Below are 26,101 nucleotides of genomic sequence, written 5' to 3'. Positions count from 1 at the left end.
GATGCACGGAACGAAAGGAGAAATTAACAGACTTTGAAGTCAGCAAAAGTGCCTGATTAAGGATTTGAAAACCAGAATTTTGCAATTTGGCCATACTATGGGTTTCTAAAGCGCTATTCAATGATGGCTTTTGAGCCCTACTGGAAGCTATTCTGTGAATGATTGCATGTGTAGTGCCATCTGAAGGTACTGGTAATGTCATTGTTTGCAGGGTGGAAAGAAGGAAACTTCACCAGCAAAAATGTTAACACAAAATAAGGGGGAATGAACTCATAGCAACCCACTCAAACCTTTGCCCCCTTTAAAATTTTGTGATTTCAGCATTTTCCTTGCATTTCCCATTGATTTTTTTGTCACTGGTTTATTCATTTTTTGATGTCTTTCCCCAAAACCAGAAGATAGGCACTTAAATGAATATTTTCCCATTCCTGTTTACTATAAAACCAGTAGTAAATTGCTCATTTTGTAAGTAATTCAAGCCCAGAAATTTTGCATTAGCATAGGAATATAAATGTCCCTTGCGGTTCACTGCAGAACTGGATTTGCCCAGAACACTGAATGGGACCTGGAGCTTGCTATTGTTAAACTGTGAGTTCAAACGCAGGTTGGCAGAATCCAAGGCTCTGTGATGATCTCCTTGTTCAGCAGCCTCTCATATGTTTTTGAAACTGCCCAGGGTATAATGACAAGGATACATGCACAGTGCTTTTCACCTGATGGCGTGTAGCTAGCGGATTTGTTCCATCTCCGTGGACTGCTAGAGATGTGCACAGAGATGAATTTCCTCCCATTTGTAGAGATAGTCCTCTCAATTTAGCTGTGTTTATTTGAGACTATAAAGGGAGTCCTTGCTAATGTCCCCACTGTACCCATAACGTGACTGGAGTGCTCAGCTCTACCATTTCTGCATCCACTGGAGACAACGAATATTGTAAATTAGGGGCTTGCTTTTGGGTTATGCATGTGTAGTGCCCATCAGAGGGTGGCACAGTAGGATGAGATTCCTCATTAACTCTGATCAGAGCAATACATAAAAATAATTCCACTGGGCAGAGGCTGATGCTAAATGACATCCAAACACTGGGGCATGAAAAGGTGCCAGTTTTTATCCTAGTATTTTATGCATTTTTAAAACACACAAATAGTATGAATAAATCTAAATATTCATCGCTTAAGGTGACATTAAAAGCAGTGTGCACATATTCCTCATTTAACATTATAGCTTTTGTTAGCTCTTCATCTGTAATCCACACCTCCTGCTAATGAGGACAGAACCGCAATACTCATTAGGTCTCTGCCTTTAGAGGAAGCCGAGTGAAAAAAGCCCTCGACTTTTATGCTGCAGTAGAAGGTGAATATGTTACCAGATGAACAATTCTTTCCAGCAGTGCTTCGGGTAGTCTCACCGTGTAATTGAAGATGTATTGTGAGCCATCAAACCCCATTATTTCCCATCCAGGAGTCTTTGCTTTTCAGCCCCTCACTCATCTGAAGACATACTTGCTGAGGAGAGGTGCAGAGTCAGCAGGAAAGATGGACAACATGAATAATTTAAGTGGAGGTTGAGTTCCCATTTGCTACTGAAGAAAAGTGGTTTGCACAGATATAGAACATGACGGGCCATCAGAGATGCTCCGAAAGGGCGGCTGTTATGTCTGATGGCATTTCTGCTCCCCAGGAGTGCATGATGGGGATATTTAAATATTTGGTTTCAAATGGCAACCTATCATAGTCATATTGGAAATGAAGTGTGTTTGGCAAAGGCAGAAACTGCTAACAAGTAGCAGTTACCTAACGAATGGAGATCTGCAGTGTGTGCACATGTGAATTATCTGGTGGAAAGGCATGTTATACAGAATATTATGGGGTAGCAAAGACAAGCACTCAGAAATAAGAAAATTGAAAAATTAAGGTTAGCTTTGATTTTTAACGTAGTTGTGCCATTAAAGACTATCAAGTGTCATTTTTCATGCCTTCCTTTGGTACTCAGCATTAAGAATGGATGGTGCTCACCTATTCAATACTTTGTTTTCTTCTGCTGTTCAATCTTGTTTACTTATTTTTTGCACACTAAGCAAATCCTGTTCTGAAGCAGGGATTGTTATTTTCCTTATGATACTACCCACCATCATTATATTTTTGCAGATATTATCAAATTTATTTTCACAAACCACTCTGAGTTAAAGAACTTATTATCACCCCCGCTTTTTGAGGCACAGAGATTACAAAAATTTTATTTTGGGTGCGTAACCAGAGAGGGATTTCAGAGAGCTCAACTTCTTGGAGTACAGAGAATCATAAAACACACAAAACATGGCCACTTAACTCCATTTGCAGCGAGGGCTCAGCACATCTATAGATCAGCTCCCTGGTGTCAGTCTGCAACGAATGAGGGACTGAAATTACTGGGCAGTTGTGAAACCCTGTTAGGTTGAAAAAACTTCACTAATATAATGTATATCTATATCACTGTCAAGAATTACAGTCCAATTCTCCAAAGCAGCATTCTTCTGCCTTAACTGTTTGATCTTGTCACTTTCTGTAACCTTCACTTGATACCTTGACATCTTTTAATATCTGAAACGTGTATCTGAAACACGTTCTGCAGGCAGCTCTCCTTCACAGAAGACAAACCCGGTGTATCTGTGAGCTGTACACTGACTCTAACGTATTGAACGGGAAGGGATTCCTGGAGGGAAAAAAAAAAGAAGAGTATGTGGTTATGCAATTAAAGTCTGTCTCCTAATGCATCAGTACAAGAGGTCGGAATGAAGAGCAAATAAGCAGTGTCAGCTCTGGTTTGTCCTAACTTTGTAATTGCCCTCATACAATAATTATATCCCTTTCCTTTACTTGATATACGCTCTGCATGTCTCTCTAACAGAAGAGGAAGAAATTCCATCACCAGTTATCACCCAGACATGCCATCAGCGAGGTGATAACCTCCAGGCTCTCTCCACAGCCCCTCTGCTCCCAGCGAGGGTACAGCTGACTTCTGCAGCCCCCCACCAAGGGCTCGGGCGAGATGGGTGTATGGAGCTGCACCAGTGGGACATGGGGGTATTGGGAGCTCCGTACAACAGGTTGGGGGATTGCGGTTGTCAGTCTAGGTAAAAAGGCTGTAAATCTTCAGTGTTTATATTTTCTGACACCCACAGAATGTTGTTCTTCACCCTATAAATGACTAGTGATACCACTTAGTCAAAATACCAAGAACCAAACCTCAGGACAGTGTTCTGATGGTATGATCTCAACCATCCTGTATCCCCACACGTCATCTAACTCAGGGCACCTCCAGCCAGGTCCACCAAGATGGGTGCGATGCTCAGCAGGAACCTGCAACCCGTGTCTCTTTCACTTTGAAAGTGACTGGCAGCTATCAGAGGGCCAAGACAAGATGAATCATAGAATCGTCTAGGTTGGAAGGGACCTTAAAGATCATCTAGTCCAACCATCAACCTAACCCTGACAAGAAAATAAGTAAGAAATAAGCAATAAAAAAAATCACTAAACCATATTCTTGAGGACCATGTCAACCCATCTTTTGAACATTTCCAGGGATGGTGCCTCAACCACTTCCCTGGGCATCCTATTCCAATGCTGGATAACCCTTTCTGTGAAGAAATGTTTCCTAATATCCAATCTAAACCTCCCCTGGTGCAACTTGAGGCCATTTCCCCTTGTCCTGTCTCCTGTGACTTGGGAGAAGAGACCGACCCCCCATCTCTCTACACCCCCCCTTCGTTATAGAGTGCGGTATAGAGAGGTATAGGTAGTTATAGAGTGCGGTAAGATCTCCCCTCAGCCTCCTCTTCTTCAGACTGAACAACCCCAGCTGCTTCAGCCTCTCCTCATAAGACTTAGGAACAAATGAAAACAATGGTAAAACCTCCGTATCTCTGTTTTGGAACCAACAGCTCAGAATTAGCATTTAAAAAAAATGCATTTCGCTTTCATCATTAGTGCCAGTGTTCTGGTTGTGCAACACTGATTTGTGGGTGACCAGCACAGGTCACCTGGCGGTTGTGGTGGGAGGCTGGGGCAGCACAACCCGTCGTTCCCTGGGCAGTGGCTTCGTGTTGGGACAAGGGACATCCTCCCATCCCATCCCATCCCATCCCATCCCATCCCATCCCATCCCATCCCATCCTATCCCATGGCAGGGCTGGCCCAGGACCGCCTTCTCCCCGGGTGGCCCCGCCCCTCCCCCGGAGGCCCCGCCCCGCCCGCCGGGGGTGGTGCCGCTCTGGTCTCCCGTCTCGTTTGCCGGCGCCGCTCTACCCCGTTTCCGCTCCTCGCCGCCTCCCCCGCCGGGCGGAAGTGCGCGGCGCGGCCATGGCGGCTGTGGACATCCGAGGTAGGGCCGCTCCGGCCGTGGGCGCTCGGGGCTCCCTCGTTGGCGGCCCGGGAGGGCGGGGCGGCTCCAGGCTTTTGGGGGGAGGCCGACTCCGTGTCCGGCTGGGCGGGCGCGAAGGGGTGAGCTCCGTCCATGAGGGGGTGGAGGAGGAGGAGGTCGGTCTGACGGCCATCGTCTCGGCTGGAGGTGGCTGTGCTAATAGCGGTCGGTCCAGGGAGCGTCCCAAGTAACTGGACGATGAGGTGTGGCCAAAGGTGCGAGGGTTATAGAGATGCTTCCTTTATTAGCGCTCTGTAGGGGGAATGGTTCTGCTTGGAGTACTGTGTCCGGTTCTGGGCTCCCCAGTTCAAGAAGGGCAGGGAACTGCTGGAGAGGGGACAGCAGAGGGATACAAAGATGGGGAGGGGCCTGGAGCATCTCTCGCATGATGAAAGGCTAAGGGACTTGGGTCTTTTTAGTCTGGAGAAGAGAAGACTGAGGGGGGATCTTATCAATGCCTGTAAATACTTAAAGGGAGGCTGTCAAGAGGAAGGGGCTGCTCTTTTTTCAGTGGTGCCAAGGGATAGGACAAGAGGAAATGGGCACAAACTTGAACATAAGAAGTGCTACCAAACATGACGAGGAACTTCTTACTTTGAGGGTGGCAGAGCCCTGGAACAGGCTGCCCAGAGAGGTGGTGGAGTCTCCATCTCTGGAGACATTCAAAACCTGCCTGGAGAAGTTCCTGTGCAACCTGCTCTAGGTGGACCTGCTTTGGCGGGGGGGTTGGACTAGATGATCTCCAGAGGTCCATTCCAGTCCCCTGTCATTCTGTGATTCTAAGTTGGTGTGTATGTCTTTGAAAACTCTGTGCGAGAGAGTTCCGTAGCATTGCTAATGCAGCTGTGTCATGAGAAAGAATTGGGAAGAAAAACTGTCCAAAAATCAGTTTTCTTGGACATGAGACAGGCTTGTAGTGTGTGTTCAGGGCCACCTGCGAAAACCTAACCTCCTTTTTGGTACGTCACTGCCTTTTCACGTGGAATATGGAGGTCCTGGGGTGAGATGGTAACATAAGGGAACAGCTTATGCTAAAGAGCTTAAAGAGTTGACTTAAAGAGAATTTTAGCTCTGAGCTGTGGAGGAAAGTGGGAGACACTGGCACGTGTGGGATTTGCATGAGACCAAAGTTGGGCTGGTAATCTTAACAGTGCTTTGGGTGGATGTGGTGAGGCAGGCCAGGTGTTAGAGAAGCCAGAAAGAAACCTGCAGTAACCAAGAACAAGAAAGAGTGAGAATTCAGGGCTGTGAATAGAAAGAACGTTTTGAAGAACAAGAGATGATACTTGAATGAAGTATTAAAGAAGATTTACATTGTAAACGAAATACAGGTCAAATTACTGTGAAGAGTTTGAGCTTTGAGAGAGGCAGAGGGGGTTGAGGGGCATGAGAAAGGAAACTGTTTTTCTCTGTAAAAGTCTCTGTGTGGAATCACATTGAAAGCCTGTGTGGTAGAGTCCCAGAGAATGACCAAGAGCAGGTATTTAGGGAAAGCTCATGAGGGGTTGCTTTTGATAATGCCACAGAAGTTTTCTCCTTTTTTTTTTTTTTCCTCTTCAAATTCTTACTTTATGATGTCTGTGGTCCTGTTTGGTTTTCTGACTGCCTTGTTTCAGATCACAGCAAGGAGCTGTGTGCCCAGTTAATGGCAGGGGTGCTGTGCTGTATTAAGTTATTAGTTGGTGTGAGAACCTTATGACTTAATCCAGATCATTTAACCTCCCTCAAAATCTTGTATCTAATATGGCTCAATGTATTCAGTTGAGTTTGAAGCATACTTCTATTTTTAAGATATCAAACTATTTTACTGTTCCTCTTGGTTTGTCAAAGCCTAGTGTTGGGCTATACAGCTGGCAAGGCCAGGTACGGCACACTGTGTGAATTGCTGTCCTCTGGTTTTTTGCCATGGTTTGCTGACTTGTCTCCCAAATGGTCTTAACATTCATGGCAGACTGGCAGTATTGTCACAAGCACTTTACTTTTGCATTTGTGATGCAAATTCCGCAAAATATGCTTTGAACAAGATGTCCTATTTCTGAAAGGAACAGGGAAGCAGGAACACCATCCTTTCTTTCTCATACCCCAAATAAGCAGAAGTGCTCCCTTCTTAGTGGGAATAAGTGGCATGTCAGGTTCATGGTTGGTTTTGTTCATCCTCCCCTTTTTTCCAAGAATAGCTTAAGAGAACAGTCTTGCTAGTTATAAAGGTAATTATAAATATTGGCACTAAGCAGCTATGGACAATTGAGCTTTACAGCCCAACTTTATAGTCCATTTTACGATACATTTATCAGTCTATATAGAGCACTGTAGAGATATATATATATATATAAAAATATATATGAAGCTTGCCTGACATTCTTCTCGAGAAATGTAGTTACTCTTAATCATACAAGCAACAAAAGTTAGTATTTGAAATGTAATACGAGAATTTACGGCAAGAATGCATGTTGGGCAGGAAAGCTTGTCTTTTGGTTTTGAAAGGAATTTAGCATAATCGGTGCTACTGCAACTTAATTGCTTAATAATGGATAATCAATGCTGTGTTTCTGAGATTTCCATTTTTATAATGAGGAAAGAGAATAGTGTATGTGAAATAATATTAATATCTCTAGATGTCCCGTCCTCCCTCCCTCCCCCCAGTTCTGTGGAAGAGTCAGGCTGGCAATTCTGAGATTAACAAGGCAAAATGATTTGCGCGTGACTATTTATGCTGCATTTTTCCTGGTTTGCTGGGCAGCCAGTGTTACTTTACTACAAGCAGCTTCTCTGAGGAACAGTTATTATATCGGGTGACATTTTTGGAACTGATCCAGTCATCCTTGAGCGTGCAGAGTTGTCACAGAAGTAAAATATTCACAGTGGAATGATGAGTGGGAGTTCTGGGTATGTATATAATGTGCAAATGTAACGGAATGGTTCAGTTCTTCATTCTTCAGTGACATCCCATCACTTATATTTTTTGATTCTAAACAGTGCATGTGCACGCCTTTGTTTCCTGCTTTCTTGTGTCTTGAAAATTGTATTTGCTGCTGCTACCATTTAAAATGGATGAATTTCAGGGGGCTCTTCCAGGTGCCTCATGGATATTCAACGTTAACAGATTTATTGACCATGAAACCAATTCTTGACACTGGTTTCTATGATCTGCTTGAGGAACATAATTTTGCTGCAGTTTGATAATAAAATCCAGGGATTTTAATTCAGATGTCCCCCAAATCTGTAGAAGTTTAGCTGGCATATAATGATTTGCAGATTACAGCATACATTTCATTTAAAAAACTTGGTTTTTCATATAATTGTTAATACTCTGTAGTGAGATTTCTGTAATATCCACTGAGTTATGAAATAAGTAGTTTGCAGGCAATTTGGCAGATTAATCGTAGAGTCAGGGATAGAATCTCTTGTTCAAGAGTACTGGGAAACATCTGCCCAAAGACAGTATCTTTGTCTGCTGTTTTGGGGTTTTTTTGTTGTTTATTATAGATTTCGCCCCCATCAAAAATTGTACTCCTTGAAACATAACAATATCAGCTGCTGTAATATCATAATGGTATGCATTTTAATAACAGAACTCTTAGAGATATTGCCAATGCTACTATTTTGTTTCACTCAGTAGTTTACTCATTGGCTTTAGCAAAAGAAAACTCTTAGTTTAGTTAATAGATCTCTGTAGTCTTTTACCTATTTTTTTCAGCATCATAGTTTACATCTTGGAAACTACTTCTGTAAGAAATAAACTGTTTTAAACATAACCGGGCTCAGATTTAGTGTGGGGTGTATCACTTCCCTTGCACCCTCTCCCTCACCCCCCCCATACCCAGTAGCTAATTCTAACTTAGTTTAGTAAATTCAACTTACTTACCAGAGACCTGGCTTTCAAAAGGAGCCATGCTTTAGCTTGCCTTTCTACTCGGCTAATGCTGTGGTTCATAAAATAAACTGTATGTAATACTACTGACTAGATGTACTATGATAATATTATATACATCATCAGAGCTAATTAACTCCCACCAACAGAGCGCTCACATGTGTGCACACGGACCCTGTTCATGTTCTTGAGACATAGAGGTGTGCCAGCAGCTACTGGTCAAGGAGAGAAAAGTGCAATAATAAAAAAGGCTGTATTTCTATTTTGTGCCTATAACAGAACTGCAGAAGGTTAAAGGATATCAATTATTATTTGAACTCTCTGAAACATTTTTAATTAGAACTGGTTTGCATGAGGCTGTTCCACCTTCTTCCCCTGCTATAATCATTAACTGGTGGCTTTTAATTTACTCCTGGAGGTATTTGTAGTGTTTCTGGCTTCTTGGGTACTCAGTGTAGATTTCTCTTCCCAGATAACCTCTTGGGAATTTCCTGGGTTGACAGCTCCTGGATTCCAATATTAAACAATGGGAGTGTGTTGGACTATTTCTCAGAGCGAAGTAACCCGTTCTATGACCGAACATGTAACAATGAAGTTGTCAAAATGCAGCGGATGACCTTGGACCATTTGAAGTAAGTAGTAATTTGGAACTGTTTCCTGTGCAGTGCCCTTTGTCCCTCCATCCAGAGGCTTTGATGGTTGAATGGAAGCATGCTGGAAACCTCCTGTTCTCTGCTTTTTAGTCCCACTGTTTGCCAGAGAGCCTGGTTTTTTCTTTTGGATGTCTTCTACTTCCTCTTAGGCCATTTCAAGGAGGAGTTAAGCATGAAGGATATTATGTATGTTCTGAGATTCCAGTAAATCACGTTTTAGATGCTTGTTGCAATTAGAAAAGCTGCCTTCTCTCATCCTCCCAGCTCAACAGAACCCAAGTACTGGTAATGGAGTTACATGTTTTTCTCTGGTGAATAGGGTTTATGTTAGGGGGTACTCTGAGTTCATAAATAGTTTGTGTTTCCATATCCTGCTGGCTATGTGCCATAATCAGTACATAATTCCTCCAAAGAGCTGGCTTTTTAGTACAGATAATAAAAGTAGTGAGTGTTGTAAATAAACTGATCACAGATGGTGGTGTAATGAGATTGCAGCATGTGCAAGTTAACTTTCTTTGCAGCTCCCCATCTGCTACACCGAGCACAAGTGAGATGTTTGAGAACTATTTAAAGGCTCCACAGTGTGACAGGGAGTGTGCAAACTGAGCTTAAAGTTCACTGGTAAAGTCACTTGTGCTCAGACGTGGTTGCAGAGAGGCTTTCTCATCAGACACCCTGATGATCACATCATACACTGGTCTTTTGTTTTTGTGTTTATATGATATCTCTGTGATGATAGATTGTTATCTTTCTTGCTATTTGTTTGTTTGCTAACATGTTCTACTTAGATGTTGTGTCAGGTTGTTGTAACTCCCTTTGAATACACTGCTAGGTTTTGTTAGCCAGTTCAGGAAATTCTATGCCTTTATTTACTGCACATTATATGGAAGAGCTTCTAAAACATCAGAACTTTATCCCTGTACTTTGAGGCCCTTTGGTAGCTCTTTACATCCTACAGATCTCATTTTGAGGAAGATACTTATCCTGGTTGCTTCATTTTCAGCCAGATGGTTGGCGTGGAGTACATCCTTCTTCATGCTCAGGAGCCCATTCTCTTCATTATCCGAAAGCAGCAAAGGCAGTCTCCAACACAAGGTAAGGTCACTCAGTCCTTGTCACTATTGGGAAGGCACATCAGTTACTTGCTTTTTTTCTGTTCCTAATTTGTGTTTAAGCACTTTTGGTTTCCCTTCTCTGCCTTCACCTAAATAAAAGGGTATGAGGCTTGGTGGTGGGGTGGAGGTATTTTGTCTTGCAAAGTGACCTCTAATGTGCTTATAGCAGGGATTGCCATCTTGTGGTGAAATGTGAAGAGTGCAGTGAGAAACAGCTGCTCTGTGGTGTGTTTTGTCATGGGAAGCTGATAACAGCATTCATGCCATATCATATTTATCTGTGAGGCCATGCAAGAGTTTTCATTTTAATTATTTGAATGTAAGGCTAATGATACCCTTGCTTGGGGCCAATGAGCTTAGTTTAATTAGAGCCAATCATCTGAAGTGGCCAGTATGTGATTTATTTATTAATTTTGGAGAACCATGATTTCCATTAGTTAGGGAGAGGGATCATTCATATTTCTGTTTCTGTCATGTCACTCTCTTATTCTGCAGCATTTCCACCTTCAACTGTGGATCGGTTGCACTGCTGAATCTTGTCAGTAGAAGAGTAGAAGATTATGACCCATGTGAAAAATAACTATGAGATACCGCAATTACTTGTTGTTTTGGTTATTCCTCTGAGAACTGAGTATTTTGGAATGGTGGGGGAATCTTGACGCAACAGCACCACTCCTTTTTATAGTGTCATGATGACCTTTCAAAGTTTTAAATTAAATACTTTGGGTTTGTTTTTTTTTTTTCCATTTGCCTGCAACCGGCTTCATTATTCTTTTTTAACCTTAAATTTGTTTGTGTGTGATTAGTTAAAAAAGTAACCACTTCTCAGTAGTTATTGGACTGTCTTCTGTGTTTACTGCACATATATATAAAATAATTTAGGTTATTTCAGAGTAAGCTTTACGGAAAAGAAAGGCAGGGTTAATGCTAGTTATTAATGTGTTTGGGTTTTTTTATGACTTAGGCTCTGTATATGCATTTTGGGCTTGTACAGGACTTTGCCTTTTTTAGCAATGCTTCTTATTTGCTTTTATCAGGTAATGGCCTCCATATATTGCAGTTCCATACTGAAAAAGAACATACATGATTCTTTCTTTAATAGATTTTTTTCGACTTGTTTCTTTAATGAAGGGTTTGAATCTAGCTTTCAAAAGGTGAATGTGAAAATATCATGCAGCCCTTAATTTCCTGGTTTGACACTTTTTAGATCAAGTGTAGCATTGAGGCTTCCACAGTCTGTGTGTTCTGACTCTTGCTGTGATGCCAATGTATGTTTGGCGAAATGGAACTGGGACTTGTTGGTGACATTTTTCCCCTTGTGACTGTACAGTTTGTGCTCGGTACCTTGATTGAGTCACACAGTTCCCTAGCTCAAATGTTACCCATGTGTTTCTTTTTATCATGGTACCAATATTAATGTATTTGAGACACGAGAATGGGGATAGAAAACTAAAATTTAATGAATTCACAGCTAGTGTTGAGTACTCGGGTAGAATTGCTGCAGACCTGTCATATGACTTCTGTGTGATCTGAAAAAAAGTGTATTTATATTTTAAATTATTTAAGCCCAGTTTTTGCCTATTGGGAATGATATTGGGAAAAATGTTTAGATCAATGATTAGGGAGATTTACCTGTCTAGAGAAGTAGGCTGCTGTGGTAGATAGTGGTGTTCTCTGCTGTTCTCTGTCCTGCTCCAATTCTAAGAAAATATTGAGAATCCTCTTTCTTTTGAGGGGAAGTGTGTACTGTCTGCAATATGCATCCAGCTGTCTTGGTCTCTTAATTTAGGCAGGTATCCAAGCTGCATAAATTGCAAGTACTGGATGAGTAGGGTCTGCTCAGTACAAAAGGTTCAGACAGAATGTGTTAATACAGATGGAGGAACTGGAACAAGTGTGTGTGCAGGTAAGATCCTTAGCAGTGTGAAGCTGGTAGCACTGCTAGAGTGTTTGGCAGAGTATTAGGGAGGCAATTGTTATGTTCATTACTGTTGCAGTGCAGAGGAACAGCAATTTGTTTGGGTGGGACTTAAAACTATTGCTTTTCTGTCTGTAAAGCAGACCCGGTTCTTTTTTCCCCTTATCAGTCTGTGGCTAAGGTGCAGATAAAGTACCTTGAAGGAAAAAGTTAAAAAGATAAAATCTGGTGATGAGATGAATACTGCAATTTCTGCTGTTACTATAGAAATTCAGCAATAAATACACAGTCTTCAGCCAGAGTTTTAAATTGATCCTGCTTTTTCTTTTTTCTCCCCACAGTTATTCCGTTGGCTGACTACTACATTATCGCTGGAGTGATTTATCAGGCACCTGACTTAGGGTCTGTCATTAACTCCAGAGTTGTAAGTGTTCTGTGCATTTGATGTATACCACTTTGCATCTGCTTTTACTTTTGGTCGTTCCCCAGGCTCTTTAAATGCCTCCTTCACTGTTTTGAGGAAAGGTCTTGTGTCGCATACAGTAACTTAAAACAAACCCCACTGGTTAGTATGGTGTGCATCCCACAAGGAAATGAGAGATCCTGGGAGAGCGCAGTATGGTCCAAAAAGTAGGATCCATTGTTTGAGGATGAATAATCAGAGTAACTGAAGCTACACAATTAGCGGAACAGCATGAGATTCAAATAATCAAAAGAAAAATTAAATGACAAATCCATGTGAAATAGTAATTAAATACAAATACAGTGAAGCTTGCTTTGGAATGTTAATGTTAAGGTAATGTAATATTTCCCTTTAAATGAGGCTTATGTTTTTTAAGTTGATGTATTACTTCTTTTCAAATAGTATACTCAGGTTTGTTTTGATTTCTTCTGTTCCAGTAAACTACTGCTTTTGTAAATTTTCCCCTGTCATTTTAGAAAAGCACTTCAGAAAAGGGCTTGTAAGAGCCTGTTAAAGAGATTACATTCTTGGTCTAAAAATAGATGTCCCAAGTTCCCTTCCAAGAAGAAAAATGAATATAGAATACTAGTTTTAAAATCCCTGCTTTCAAAAATTTATACTGTACTTTCTTCTTAAATTCTGAATGCTGCCTTGTCTTCTTGTCCTGAAAGCTCACTGCAGTTCATGGAATTCAGTCTGCCTTTGAAGAAGCGATGTCCTACTGTCGGTATCACCCATCCAAGGGCTACTGGTGGCATTTCAAAGATCAAGAGGAACGAGGTATGATTCCTAGTTGCTCCTGCATACTTTTGGAGAGTAAAGATAATGTAGGCAAAAGCTCGAGGCAATGCACAGTGGTGGTGTAGAGGTGAGGTTAAGTGTCTGTCTGTCAAAGGGTAGGTTAGTGCTCCCTGTCGGTTGAAGGAATCTTGCTCTTCTGTGCTGGTGGGGATGAACATCGAAGCATAGGTGGGAGATGACAATAGTGAGTTGTGTGTCAACAAAGTGGGCAACTGTTCAGCCCCCTGGAGACCTAAGTACATTTTCAGAAGCCACACCAGATTGTCAGAAGGGAATAATTGTCCTTGATCTGTCTTCCACAAAAAACCCAACCCTGATGTCAAAGGGAAATGTAGGTGAAGTTCAGAGGAGAGAGGAATGCCAACTTGTTATACAACAAAGAGCTGCTAAGAGAATAGAACTTTTAATATGGCTTTCTCTTACTTTTCTTTGACTTGTAGAGAAAGCTAAACCAAAAGCCAAGAAGAAAGAAGAACCAAGTTCTATTTTCCAAAGGCAACGGGTAGATGCTTTGCTCTTAGACCTGAGACAAAAGTTTCCACCCAAATTTGTTCAGGTATGACACATAAAAGCTTGTAAGTATTACTGTAACTTACGTGGAACTTAAGGGACTCATAAGTTACTTGAACAGTTGAAACTGAATGGGAATTTTCTGCAATGCTAACATGGATTTGATAATAAATTTGAAATTGAAGGCTCTGTTTGGAGTGTAGGATTCCCCTTTGTAATTGCAGGAGTCATTAAGATGTTGGCAAAACTATGAGGGAGAAGCTTATTATACAGATTCCTTATCTAATCACAGAGGGTCTGTTCTTGACCTATCAGATTTTGCTGCTGCTTCCAGTTTCCTGCTTTGTGAGCTCAATCAAGCCACCACAGCTGTTTTGTTTTAGTTACTGTATTGTTCTGGAAGCTCATTAATTCACATGGAAATTCTTGGCATTCTGTGAAGTTGTTGTCATTACATCTAATCGTCTCTAGTAGCCATTTGTTCCACCAGGTCTTCTGCTTGGGAGAAAAGGAAATTATGTTTACAGCATCTCACAGAACTGTTTACTCCTCAGATGTGGAAAAGACTGGCTAACCCTGTATTTTTTGCTGTTATGCTTTTCAGTTGTCAGAGGAAAAACTGGATGTTATAAAATGTTATTTGTATTTTGTTAAAGAGTATTTAGTGATCTCTTTTGCCCTCAACTGTAATGTATAAAGGTGCATTGCTTGGTTTGTATTCCTGAGTGAATAGCAGGAAGGGTTAAAAATTATGACTTTTGTTCCACTGATGTCTTATTTTCATTTTTCTTCCTCCTCTACAGCAAAAGCCTGGAGAAAAGCCTGTCCCAGGTAAAACTCTAATATTTTCACAAAACTTAAAAAATAGGCTCTACGTAGCAGTGTCTTCCAGTTGCCATTTAAGCCCCTTGCTGCTTCTGCTGAGGTGGTTAGGAATTCTGGCATTGCCTGATTGTGCAAAGTACTAGGGAAGAGCTCTCTGTGGCAGCCAGAGTGAAAGTGAAAACAGGGTGTGTTTTACTCTTGTTCCTTCTGTCTGAAGAACTGTATTGCCTAAAGGTTGCCAGAAGGTCCAAATGCAGGAAATGGTCTCTGAAAGGCGGAGGAGGGTAAAAGGGTTAATGAGGGAACAGTGTAGTCAGTCCAGCATTGTAGTGATTTTTGCATGGTGATACAAGCTCAAGAAAGCATGCCAAGGCTTTGAGTTGATCATAAGCAACCTTGAAACAACCTTGTATAGGTTTTGAATTTAGTCCCTGGTTATTCTTTTACCTTTGAAATGAATATTGCCCCTTTGACATCAACAATATTTTTTAAGTACTCTGAACGGTATTTTAGGAATAAGAATTGGAGGTTTAACTTTATTTTGCTGTTATTTTTTAAGTGGATCAAATCAAGAAGGAACCAGAACCAGTCCCTGAAGCTGTCAAGCCAGAGGAAAAAGAGACTGCAAAGAATGCTCAACAGAGCACTGGTACTAAAGGACCACCTGAAAAACGGACAAGACTCCAGTGAAGGAAGTTATTGTTACACATCTGGATTAGTCAGTGCGTGGAAAACAGGAGATTTTTGCTCCCTTTTTTTCTATATTTAAGTTCTTCAGCTGAGACTGATAATTCAGGGACTGAAGTCCCTGTAACAGCTTTTTCCCCTAGAAGCCTGTCATGCAGATATTAATGTCAGGACGTTAGCTGCCTCAAAAAAGGTGTTTTCAGTCTTCATCTTATTGTGAATGTTGCCTTCTGGGAATGGTTTTCACGTGGACATATTTTGCAGCCTCCTGAAATCTTTGCAAACTTTTGCATCCCTTGTGTCTAGGTTTCCTATGTAAAAAGAAAAACTTTTATATAAAAAAACCCCTTAATTCTTGGCAAATAAAAATCCTGGCTGCTGCAATACCTTTCTTAAATGCTTAATTTGTTAGTGGCAAATACGCCATATGTGTTGGCAACGGTTTTTTGGTTGGATATCAGAATATATTGTGTGCTATTTTGAAGAAGAAAAGTTCATCTAAAGGATTTAGGCTGCCTGATATAAATTGCTGTGCCTTTAATATTCTTGGGGTACAGATAAGAGATTTGATAACTGGAGACTCAAATCCATGCAATTAGGTGTCAAAAAGTTTCTAGATGTTCTTGGGCACTCATTTTACTTAATGGCTAAGCTGGTCTTTTATTATAAAAGCTAATGTTCTGTGAGCGAGATTTATGATGGCATAAAACAGGCTAAAATGTCTTGCTGTTGCACACTCAGTGTAGCTGTTTATATTTCTCCTTTTTTCTTTTGCTGTAACTCAAATACATCAACTGCATCTCTTCCTCTGTGCTTCTAGCAGTTTCTTGCTGCATCTGATAACCTTGGTTGGTCATCTGCCTTTTATGTCTGAGGAGGTAGGGCAGTGGAAGAGAAATGTCATTGACAGCGATACACTTTGCTATTTAAGCATGCTGCTTACAAGTGGGAAAGTAACAGAAAATGGGCGAGGAGGACTGTAAACACGCTCAAGTGACTCGCATGTGGGGTGCTGGAAAACACATATATCACACTAATGGTTTAGTTTTGTGTGCTCAACAAGTAGAACATCTGCACTTAGAGAACACAGGCCTGGGATGGGCTCGGGGGCATCTTATCGAACATAACCGAGATTCTTGCCCTGCTGTTGAAGAGATCAAAGCACAGCAGAAAGCTCTGCCTGCTTGAATCCTTGAAATACAGGCCAGAACAGCAAGTGTGAGCTCTCTCACTCTCTTGCTAATAAGGACTCTCTCTTTCTCCACGGTGCCTGTGTCCCTTGCTTGCCTGCCTCTGCCTGGGTGCTGCTTCAGAGATTCTCCGATCCATGAGGTATTGAGGTTAAATTTGTTCTTTGCCTATAGTCTGTGGTTTTGTGGTTGTTCCTGCGTCCTGCCTGCATCAGCTCACACGTTACACAAACCATTTTTTTGCAGTAAAAGTTGAAGTTATCCATTGCAAAGAAATAACTATTGGTTTGGGTTTGTTTTTTCGTTGAAGTAACGGTGCTTGAAATAGTTTGCTGCTTGTAGTAAACTGTAGTAAGCAAGGAAAAGGTCTATACATAGCAGACAAAATGTGGATAGGAAGGAAGACTAAGACGTACTTAAATAGCTGTGTCAAATTATTTTGAGGTTATAAGAGACTTTTCCTGTCTCATTAACTAATAAACAGCTCTGGGTAGCTGTTGAATGATGGAAAGACCCATGTAATTATTGTGCTGTGATCCAAAGCTGCACTGTTAAAGATGTAGATAGACCAATAGCTGCTTCTTGTTGATGCAGATAAACACCTAAAATTGATGTATCAGTGTACTTAAGTGTGTATTAGCTTCATTTCATACCATGTGGGTCAAGTTTGAACCAGTATTTCTCCAGAAGTTGATAGAAGTAGGTAATAAGCTAGTGTGAACTCTTAAATCAAATGAAGATATAGAAAGCAGTTACTCTAGGATGCTCAAAACCAGACAGGGCTAATTATTCAGCATTGAATGATTACAAGGTAGTGTGAATACACTTAGAACAAAAGGGTGTTGATATTTTCTTGTGTTAAAGAAATTCCCCTGAAAACAAGGAGCTCAAGAAGCACCAAAGCCATCATCTCATCCACCTCCCATGGTGGAAAGGAGGATCTCCAGAAATGACGCAGGAGTGGTGAGGAATCTCAAGAGTCCTTGCTGGATTTTTTGATGTTCAAAATAAATTCTTTGGAAATGACCATTAAATTATCTGAATTTCTCTATAGTTTTTCATATTACTAAGCACCTGTTTGTCGTTTGGAAAAACTTAAGCAAGAAAGATAACTAGACTGCATTGTAATGGGGATCGAGGTTTGGTGGGTTTTTTTTCAGGGAGAAAACTTAGCTACTTGTACACCAAGGAAAGATTAGTATTACTAACAGAAGAAAGATATCTTAGTGCTGAAGGCAAATGCAGTTCAGGTCAAAAGTGGATGGTAGCACACATAGTATGAGGAAAGTATTTTGTCAATTGCTGGACTTCACCTGAAATAAAATGTATTGTACAGCTCAGTGCCTGAAAAAGAATTCTCCTAAAATAGAGGGGTTTGAAGAATGGCAATAAAATGAGTAGGAGAAAAATTATCCTGTGATAATTTTAGTCCTCCACTGGGAGGACTAAGACTTTAGTTTCTTAGGAAAGAAAAGACAAATACTGAGTCTTTATAAAACCAAGTACTGTGAAGCATGTAGGAAAGTAGAGAACTCGCTTGGTGTTGTGGTATAGGAATAGAGGGACAAGTTAATGAAGCTGAATTAGAGTTAGATTTAGAATGAATCATTATACTCCATGCTCAGAATTTGAGCTGATTCTGAGATGAAGGTGAAACTTGAAGGGGTGGACTGTCCCCACATCTGCATCTCTCAGCAGCATCTTTGGTTTCTGTAGAAACATCTGGTATTGGCTGGTGTCAGAGGGCGTTAAAAAGGATGGACTTCTGCTCTGATCCCGTCTGAGTCAAGCAGCATCTTTGGTTTCTGTAGAAACATCTGGTATTGGCTGGTGTCAGAGGGCGTTGATCAGACCAGAAGTCCATCCTTTTTCTGTCTGAGTTAAAGTGCCAGCATCTAAGCTATGGAGAGGATAGAAGATGGCTTCTGTGCATGAAACAGTGCATTTGAAGGTGATAAGCCTCTTCCAGTGGAATGATGTCTTCCTCAGAGAATTATAATATAAAGCTGTAAGGGATTTTACCCACAAGTGTGTCAATTTTTTAGTAGCTGTCCTGGAATGCTGAAGGTTTGCGAAATGAGGGACTGAAGTATCTTCTGATCCTGTTATTTGCTGACAAGATATTCTGAAATAATTTTATCAGTTCAGTGAGCTTTGATATTAATTTACTTAAGTGACATTATGACAGATATTACTGTTAAATTCCAAGTAATTTATTGCCAAAAAGCTGTTAGGCAGCTATCTTCTAGTCAGTAATGTTTTCCAGTGTATGAGAATCTAAGCCTTTTTCTTCCTGTATTTATGCACTGTCTCTTGGTTTGGAGCCTGAGCACTGAAGTCCTTCAAAGGACTTTCAATATTTGTAAAGCCTATAGATGAAAGAGAAATAAGCAAGCAGTTCTGAAATTTGCCCTGTGTGTCACTTTCTTTTGCATAAAGGAGAGATTTGGTTGTACAGGGGAGCTTGGTCTACCTTTGCTCTTACATAGTAACCTTTCAGACTTTAAAAGGACTTTTCTTAGCCTAAACCATGGGGTAGCAGGAGCTAAAAATGACCTAGAACTCTAATAGAAGCATTCTCCTGAGAGCCTGAAAGTACATATAAATGTATATTCACATGAACAGATATGCATACATGTAGGCACATGTTCATATATACACATACATGCAAAAATCCAGCCAGATTGTAGGAAGAGGGGCTACCTCAATTCACCACGTAAAGTTAAGATGCAGTAGAAATACTGGGGTTTTTTTCTGCTCTTCAAGGAAGGTCTGACCAGGCTCTGTGTCATTCTCGCCCATTCTTCTTTGCTACTCTGCCCCCATACTTCATATTTTGGTAACCTTTTCCTAGCAAAGAAAGGTAGATGCCATTTGGACAGTCAGTACGTGTAGTTTGCCAAAGCAAGCTGTATTTGGAGCAAGGATAGAAGGGTATAGGCAATAGGAGGGACAAGGCAAAGGGGAGAGATTAACTTTATTTTGAGACGTGGAGGTTTCCTGTGAGGAAAAAATAGTGAAGATGTTATGCAAATAGATTGTGGCTTCACTGAACCAACAGATGGCTTCTCAACAAAAGCTAATGTGATACACCTTTTCCGGATTTTTTTAATATTTTATGAATGGCAAAGCAAATTATGATAACTAGGCATTCAAGGTTCAAGACAGTTTTTCTTATTTCTTGGAGACAAAGGTGAATTTTTGATAAAGTGTTGCTTTGATGCTGTAATCATGCACAGAACAAACAAATGCTCATTTACATGACAAGTGTCTTTCTGTAGCCTAATGTGCATCATAGATGGATGGGTGCGGAGAAGTTTTCCCAGTGTGTGAGTTTCAATGAATTATCGATCTCTCAGCAATCAGAAGGCTTCGTTTCTTTCTGCCAGGACAGTGGATTTCAACCTGTGGTCCACAAGGCTGCTGGGGTTTTGTAACTGATTCCTAAAGGTTCCTAAAGGTAAGTGAGAAAAGTAAACCTCTTGCTGGTAAGATTCAATTCCATAGGAGCTTGTACCTTCACTGGAAATTTTAGCAGGCTACAAGATGGAAAAAAATAATTGAAAACCACTGATGAATTCTGAGAAAGCCAGTTACACCCGCCAAACAAATGTTTCTGCAGTTGAAGTAGCTATGGATTGCTGCGATACTTTTCCCCTTCTCTACTATAAGGTCAGTTGTTTTTTCTTCCAAAGTGTTCATCATCATATAATGGGGAATCTTCCCGTCCCTTGCCTTTGATCTTTACCTGATGAGAGTATAGAAGTGCAAGGTTTTGGTAACCTGAACACAACAGCATCATCCCTTTTTACGTAATCTGGATGCTGAAGGGCTTGCTTGGGTGCTCAGCACAGTGTCGCGAACTTATGCTGACACTTCCCCTCGAGAATAACCTGCTGTTGAGTTCAACAATGGAACCAGAGTACTTTCTAGTCCTAAAAATGTAGTTGTGTTTATAGTAAAAGGAAAAGAAAGTAGTAGGCAATTTTTGCAGGGGTAAAGCATGTCTCTAGCAAGTTGGCAGAGTGCTTTAGGTGGGCCTTTTCTACAACTTCAGGAGTGGTCACACAGCTACAGACACTGCACACAAAGACTATGCGACAGGATTTTTCTCTTACAGTTACTGTGGTCACGTTGTATTTATTTCAAGGACATAATTTGACGTAGTTCACATCCCTGGAATGCAAAACTGCTACTTGAAAAGCGGTGGACAATTATTCAACAACTAACTACACATAAAAGATTTCACAGAAAACAGTTTGTAGAATTCTAAAATTAAAACTAAAATGAAAATAAAACTAAGGCTAACACATGTCATGAGTTTGTTAACTTTTAGGTAAAGCAGTAGTATATTTAAAACAATATTAATTATGGATATCTAGTAGGATCTTTCTAGACGGAAACCTAGGCTGCTCCTAGTAGAAGCAGGTGTCCTCCTTTTTTTGTTCCTTAAATCTGAGGTAATCTGTTACAAGATACACGCTACTAATGTTGGCCACACTTGCAATGAATGAGTAAGGTGTGAAATCACAGAATCTGAACAACTGTTGGTAACCTCCACGGCTGTTGGTTAGGGCTACCGTGTGCCCAGCTCAAGGTACCAGCCCATTTGGGACCCTGGGGCTTGGAGCAGCTGAGGGAGGCTCTAAGCAGTTCTCTCGCTGCTCAGCCTCCTGAGGGGCAGTGCCTGTCGTGGGCAGTTTGAAATGGAAGTGGTGCTGCTAGTTCACATCCCTGGAATGCAAAACTGCTAAACTGTGCCAGGGTGCAGGTCAGCACCCAGAAGTTGGTGCCAAAAGACAAGATCCCTGAGATGGGGATGGGGTGGTGGGAGGGTGCACCTCCTGCAGCTGAGAAAGATAAGGGCCGTAGCAGCATGGACTTTATCCCAGATATGCTATCAGTCTTGAAAAGAAAGTTGTGAAGAATTCCTAAAAGGTAACAGCTGTGGCTATGTCAAATCCCAGCACTATGTGCCAAAAAAACAGTGTGCTGCACTGGACGTCCTGTCTTACCACAATTCAGATTTTTGTCTGAAGCCTGATGGAGCTAGAACAGGGATGGCAGCCGAGTGGTGGATGTCCCTGTAAGCTCGCAGACCAGTGGTCTGCAAGCACAAACCTTTAGAAAGACCATGATGTGGGAAAACAGCTGTTGCATCAGTGATGTGTATAATTAAGGCACATTGCTGTAGGTACGCAGCAGCTGTGGTGTAGATAGGCTTTATGCTTTTATACTTTATGCGGTTAGTTTGCCTCAGTATTGAATGTAGTGGAAGTGAATTTCTCTCTGGTTTTACCTTTTTTTCGGGGAGTGTGTGTGTATAGCTGGAGTAGTTAAAGTAAGGCACGTGCTAAGACAGTGCACCAAAGAGTGCTGTGTCTAGTAACCAGCTAGGAGATGAGTATTTCTGTGCTTTGTTTCAGACCCTGAGCTTTTCCAAATATTCTTTTGAGCTGAAATAGTCTGTTTCTGATCTCCGCTCACAAGTTATCCTTTAATTTAAAAAGTGAACAAAGCAAAAGCCAGCCGTTGAGCTATTAAAACAGATTATTTTTTTTTTCCCCTGTGGTCTAACAAAATGATCCCTTTGCTCAGCGCAAACGTCTGTGACAAGGGGTGTGAAACTGAGCTGGGGCTCTTCCTTGCTGTGTCTGCTCAGAAGGAGAAACGCCTATTAATTTGGAAATGAAGATTATAAAAAGCCGGGAAAGTGTTTGTAGCAGGCTAATTTACTGCTGCTCCTCCCTGGCCGAGTGGTGGTTGGAGGCCTTTGGAGAGCTGTAGCCCTCCCCAGCCAAGGGTCAGTTGGAGCCCTTGGAGAGCTGCTCCCTCCCCGGCAGAGGGTTGGTTGGAGGCCCTTGGAGAGCTGTAGCCCTCCCTGGCCGAGAGTCGGTTGGAAGCCCTTGGAGAGCTGTAGCCCTCCCTGGCCAAGGGTCGGTTGGAGCCCTTGGAGAGCTGCTGCCTCCCCACTGAGGGTCGGTTGGAGCCCTTGGAGAGCCGCGGCCCTCCCCGGCAGAGGGTCAGTTGGAGCCCTTGGAGAGCTGCTGCCTCCCTGGCCAAGCGTCAGTTGGAGGCCCTTGGAGAGCCGCGGCCCTCCCTGGCCAAGTGGCGGTTGGAGCCCTTGGAGAGCTGCTGCCTCCCTGCTGAGGGGCGGTTGGAGGCCTGAGGGTGGTCCCCCCCAGGCAGGGCCTGTGCAGACTCCATCCCTTCTTCACAGAGCGGGTCGTGGGGCAGCGGCCATGGGGGCACTACTATGGCTGCTGGTGCTGCTGGGCCTGGTGAATTGTCCCATCACCCCGGAGGACCTGTCTGGGGACCTACGTGTCGGTGCCAGCTGGGTGACAGTGCCGCGGCAGTTGAGCCCCCGGGCCGGCACCACCTCCCCGACTGTCTCCTACTGGCTGGAGGTGGAGGGGCGGCCACGGGTGCTGCTCCTGCGGCCCCGGCATGGCCTGGTCTCCCGCCCCTTCACCTTGGTCACCTACGGCAAGGATGGAGCCCGCTGGGAGGAGCACCCTGTCGTGCAGGACAACTGCTTCTACCAGGGTGAGGTGCAGGGGAGCCCGGGCTCCCTGGTGGCCCTCAGCACCTGCGGCAGGGGCCTCCACGGCGTGGTCTGGGTGGAGAATGGCACCTACGAGATTGAGCCCATCCCCAATGATCCGGCCTTCCGGCACATCCTCTACCGCATGGAGGAGGCCAGCAACCCTCTGGGCTCCACCTGTGGGCTGACCCCAGAGGAGCTGCAGCACCAAAAGGCTTTGCTGCCCTGGTTTAAGGCCCCCCAAGCGGTGGAGGAGGAGGAAGAGGAGATGGTAGAGGGCTGGTGGACACACATCAGGTATATGAAGATAGCAGTGGTCGTGGACAACGTGCGGTTTGTGAAGACGGGCCGTAACGAATCCGAAGTCTTGAGGCAAGTCATAGAAATCATCAACATTGCAGACTCTCTGTACGAACAGCTTTCCCTGCGGCTGTTTCTTGTGGGGTTGGAAATCTGGACCAAAAGCAACCATATAAACATTACTAATTCTATCAACAAGGCACTTGACGATTTCAACAAGTGGCGGAAGTCAAACCTGTTTCCACGGATGCGCCATGATACCGCACACTTATTTGCGTTTCAGGGCTTTGGAAGAAGCCTGGGATTGGCGTTTCTAGGGTCCGTCTGTGATAGCCACTGGTCATCAGCAGTCACTTCTTTCACTAATAGGAAGTTGTCCGCCTTTGTTCTCACGTTTGTCCATGAGTTGGGCCATAATCTTGGGATGCATCATGATAAGCCAGGCTGTAAATGCAGACGGAAGAAATGCATTATGTATGAAACTAGTGTTGACACCGATGCGTTCAGTGAATGCAGTTACCAATACTACTTTGATATGCTGGGGCAAGGCGCAAACTGCCTTCGCCAACCACCAAAACCCGGCGCTTTCTACACCACGAGGCGTGAATACTGTGGGAATAAGATAGTAGAAGGTGGAGAGCAATGTGACTGTGGTTCAGCATCAAGCTGCAGAAAGGATCCCTGTTGTCACCCGAACTGTACATTAACTGCAGCTTCCGTCTGTGCTTCTGGAAAATGCTGCAAGAGATGTCGGTTCCTTCCAGCAGGAAAGCTCTGCAGAGCAAGTACTGGCACCTGTGACCTGCCAGAGTATTGCAGTGGGAGTTCCCCTTTGTGCCCGCCAGATATCTACATGCAAGATGGAACTCCTTGCAAAGATGGTGCTTATTGCTATCGAGGAAAATGTTCTTCTCTCAGTAAACAGTGCAAGAATCTCTTTGGCAAAAAAGCGAAGGTGGCTCGTTTAGATTGCTTCAAAGCAGTGAATATGCGAGGTGACCGGTTTGGGAATTGTGGTATTCGTAATAATATCCATTTTACAAAATGCAGTATTGAGGATGTCTTATGTGGTAGAATCCAGTGTGAAAACATAAACAAATTGCCTCTCTTGCAGAACCACGAAAGTCTAGTCCAAACCCCTGTTAGAGATAAAATGTGTTGGGGTCTTGACTATCACATAGGGATGCCAATAGCTGACAAGGGGGCTGTGGAAGACGGCACGCCATGCGGTAGTGACAAGCTTTGTATCAACAGGACATGTATCAGCGTATCACTGCTGAACTATGACTGTAACCTGACAATGTGTCATAACAGAGGAGTGTGTAACAGTCGTAAGAATTGTCACTGCAGGTATGGCTGGGCTCCTCCATATTGTGAAGGGAAAGGATTTGGGGGGAGCATTGACAGTGGACCCCCTCCACCCAGGGAGTTTTGGAGAACAAAAGCAGGAGTAAGAGCACTTAGTATTTTTTGTATTATTTTTCTCTGTGTTGTTGGAGTAACCATGATCATATATCATAAACAGAAAATAGTGGAATGGTTTAGGATGAGAGAGCCCCAAATTTTAAATACCAGAAACTCCAGCAGTTCCTAAAGAAGAACATCTGCTGGTGAGTCAAAATCCACCACAAAGCACTTGTGGAAGACCAACAAGTGATAGCTTTGGATGCTCCTGGGGAAATCTCCTTTGAGCAGAGCCAGTTGATAACTCATCAGAATAATTTGACACAGTCTGAATAGTTCTAATCTCACGTGATACAGAGTAAATGTTAGCAGTGTTTATTTTAAGTTAATAAATGCAGGCAGAAAGGCATGCTGTTTTTTTTTTTTTTTTTTTTTTTCCTTTGCACCTTGAGGTCTTAGTTAGGCAAACTGTAGGTATAGCTTTTATGCTTCGTAGCAATAGTTCGCAAATGTAAACTTCTTAAAATAGGTAAATAAATTCTTTGCTTCCGTTTACTCCTTCATCTGATGCTTTCTCCAGTTCAGGGGTAGAAATGTTTGTGCACGTCTTGCTTCTGTCATTCATTAAAAATAATATAGAGAAAAAAATTGTTTTTGCAGTCTTCATTTCATTCCCGTCTGTGACAGGCAGGCAGGCAAGAAATGGGTATTGCAGTGAGACGCAGGTGTCTGTGGTGTAAGCTCTTCTGACTGTTTCCAGGGAGAAGTACTGTGGGACAGGGGTGCATCACAGGGAACGGGGTCTTCATTTTGTGAGACAGTAGAGAAGTCTTTTCCAGATCGTGCCAGTAAGCATTATGTTTCTGAACCATCAAGTACACATCAAGACACCAAACCTGATGTTTCACAAGAACAAATTGTCTTTCTTTTCTGGAAACTTTCCAGTGCCTTGGATGCCGAGTTCTTCTGAGAAGTGCTATGTGTTTTATTGTCGCTAAGAGGAGCTGTGTGTGAGGTTGCACAAGTTAACTGAATCTCTATAATATTTGGAATTATTCTGCCAGTCACCCTCCCACAGAATTCCTGCAATATTTGATAGATGTTTTATTTAGTTATCTCGGGGGCTTTCTCTTGGTTTACTATGTGTTTGCTTCTTAAGCTATTGCTGAATGTGTCCTTGCAGCTCTATGGAGTGCCACACAGAAACATTGTATGTTTCAATTTTTAACAGGAGATAAAATGCATCTCAACTTATGGGAAAGCACAAGGGATGTGGAAATATCATTAATATGTCGTTGTGGGGTTTTTTTTCTTTCAATTATTATTATAGCAGTGACTAGATTTTTTTCAAATAGATCGCTATAAAGAGGAGTCTGTAGTCTAGATTTATAGTGAACACTTTATTTTAAAGGACTGATGTT

The 26,101-nt window shown here is 42.4% G+C and overlaps 2 protein-coding genes across 2 annotated transcripts; both read left to right on the top strand.

Moving 5' to 3' along the window:
* The first annotated feature begins 4,246 nt into the window (after window positions 1-4,246).
* MED6 (mediator complex subunit 6) lies at window positions 4,247-16,050 on the top strand. Its single transcript, XM_014942034.1, has 8 exons — window positions 4,247-4,357; window positions 8,740-8,899; window positions 9,924-10,015; window positions 12,295-12,377; window positions 13,088-13,196; window positions 13,658-13,773; window positions 14,531-14,558; window positions 15,112-16,050. The coding sequence occupies exons 1-8, from the start codon at window positions 4,336-4,338 to the stop codon at window positions 15,240-15,242; spliced, it is 741 nt and encodes a 246-aa protein (XP_014797520.1). The 5' UTR covers window positions 4,247-4,335; the 3' UTR covers window positions 15,243-16,050.
* Window positions 16,051-22,671: 6,621 nt separating this feature from the next.
* Window positions 22,672-25,029, top strand: LOC106887902 (disintegrin and metalloproteinase domain-containing protein 20-like). The gene has a single exon (XM_014941669.1). The coding sequence runs from the start codon at window positions 22,672-22,674 to the stop codon at window positions 24,868-24,870; it is 2,199 nt and encodes a 732-aa protein (XP_014797155.1). The 3' UTR covers window positions 24,871-25,029.
* The last annotated feature ends 1,072 nt before the right edge of the window (window positions 25,030-26,101 follow it).

The sequence above is a fragment of the Calidris pugnax genome, unplaced genomic scaffold (assembly GCF_001431845.1).
Source record: "Calidris pugnax isolate Ruff unplaced genomic scaffold, ASM143184v1 scaffold56, whole genome shotgun sequence".
Taxonomy (NCBI): domain Eukaryota; kingdom Metazoa; phylum Chordata; class Aves; order Charadriiformes; family Scolopacidae; genus Calidris; species Calidris pugnax.
This window is presented reverse-complemented; position numbering and strand designations above follow the sequence as displayed.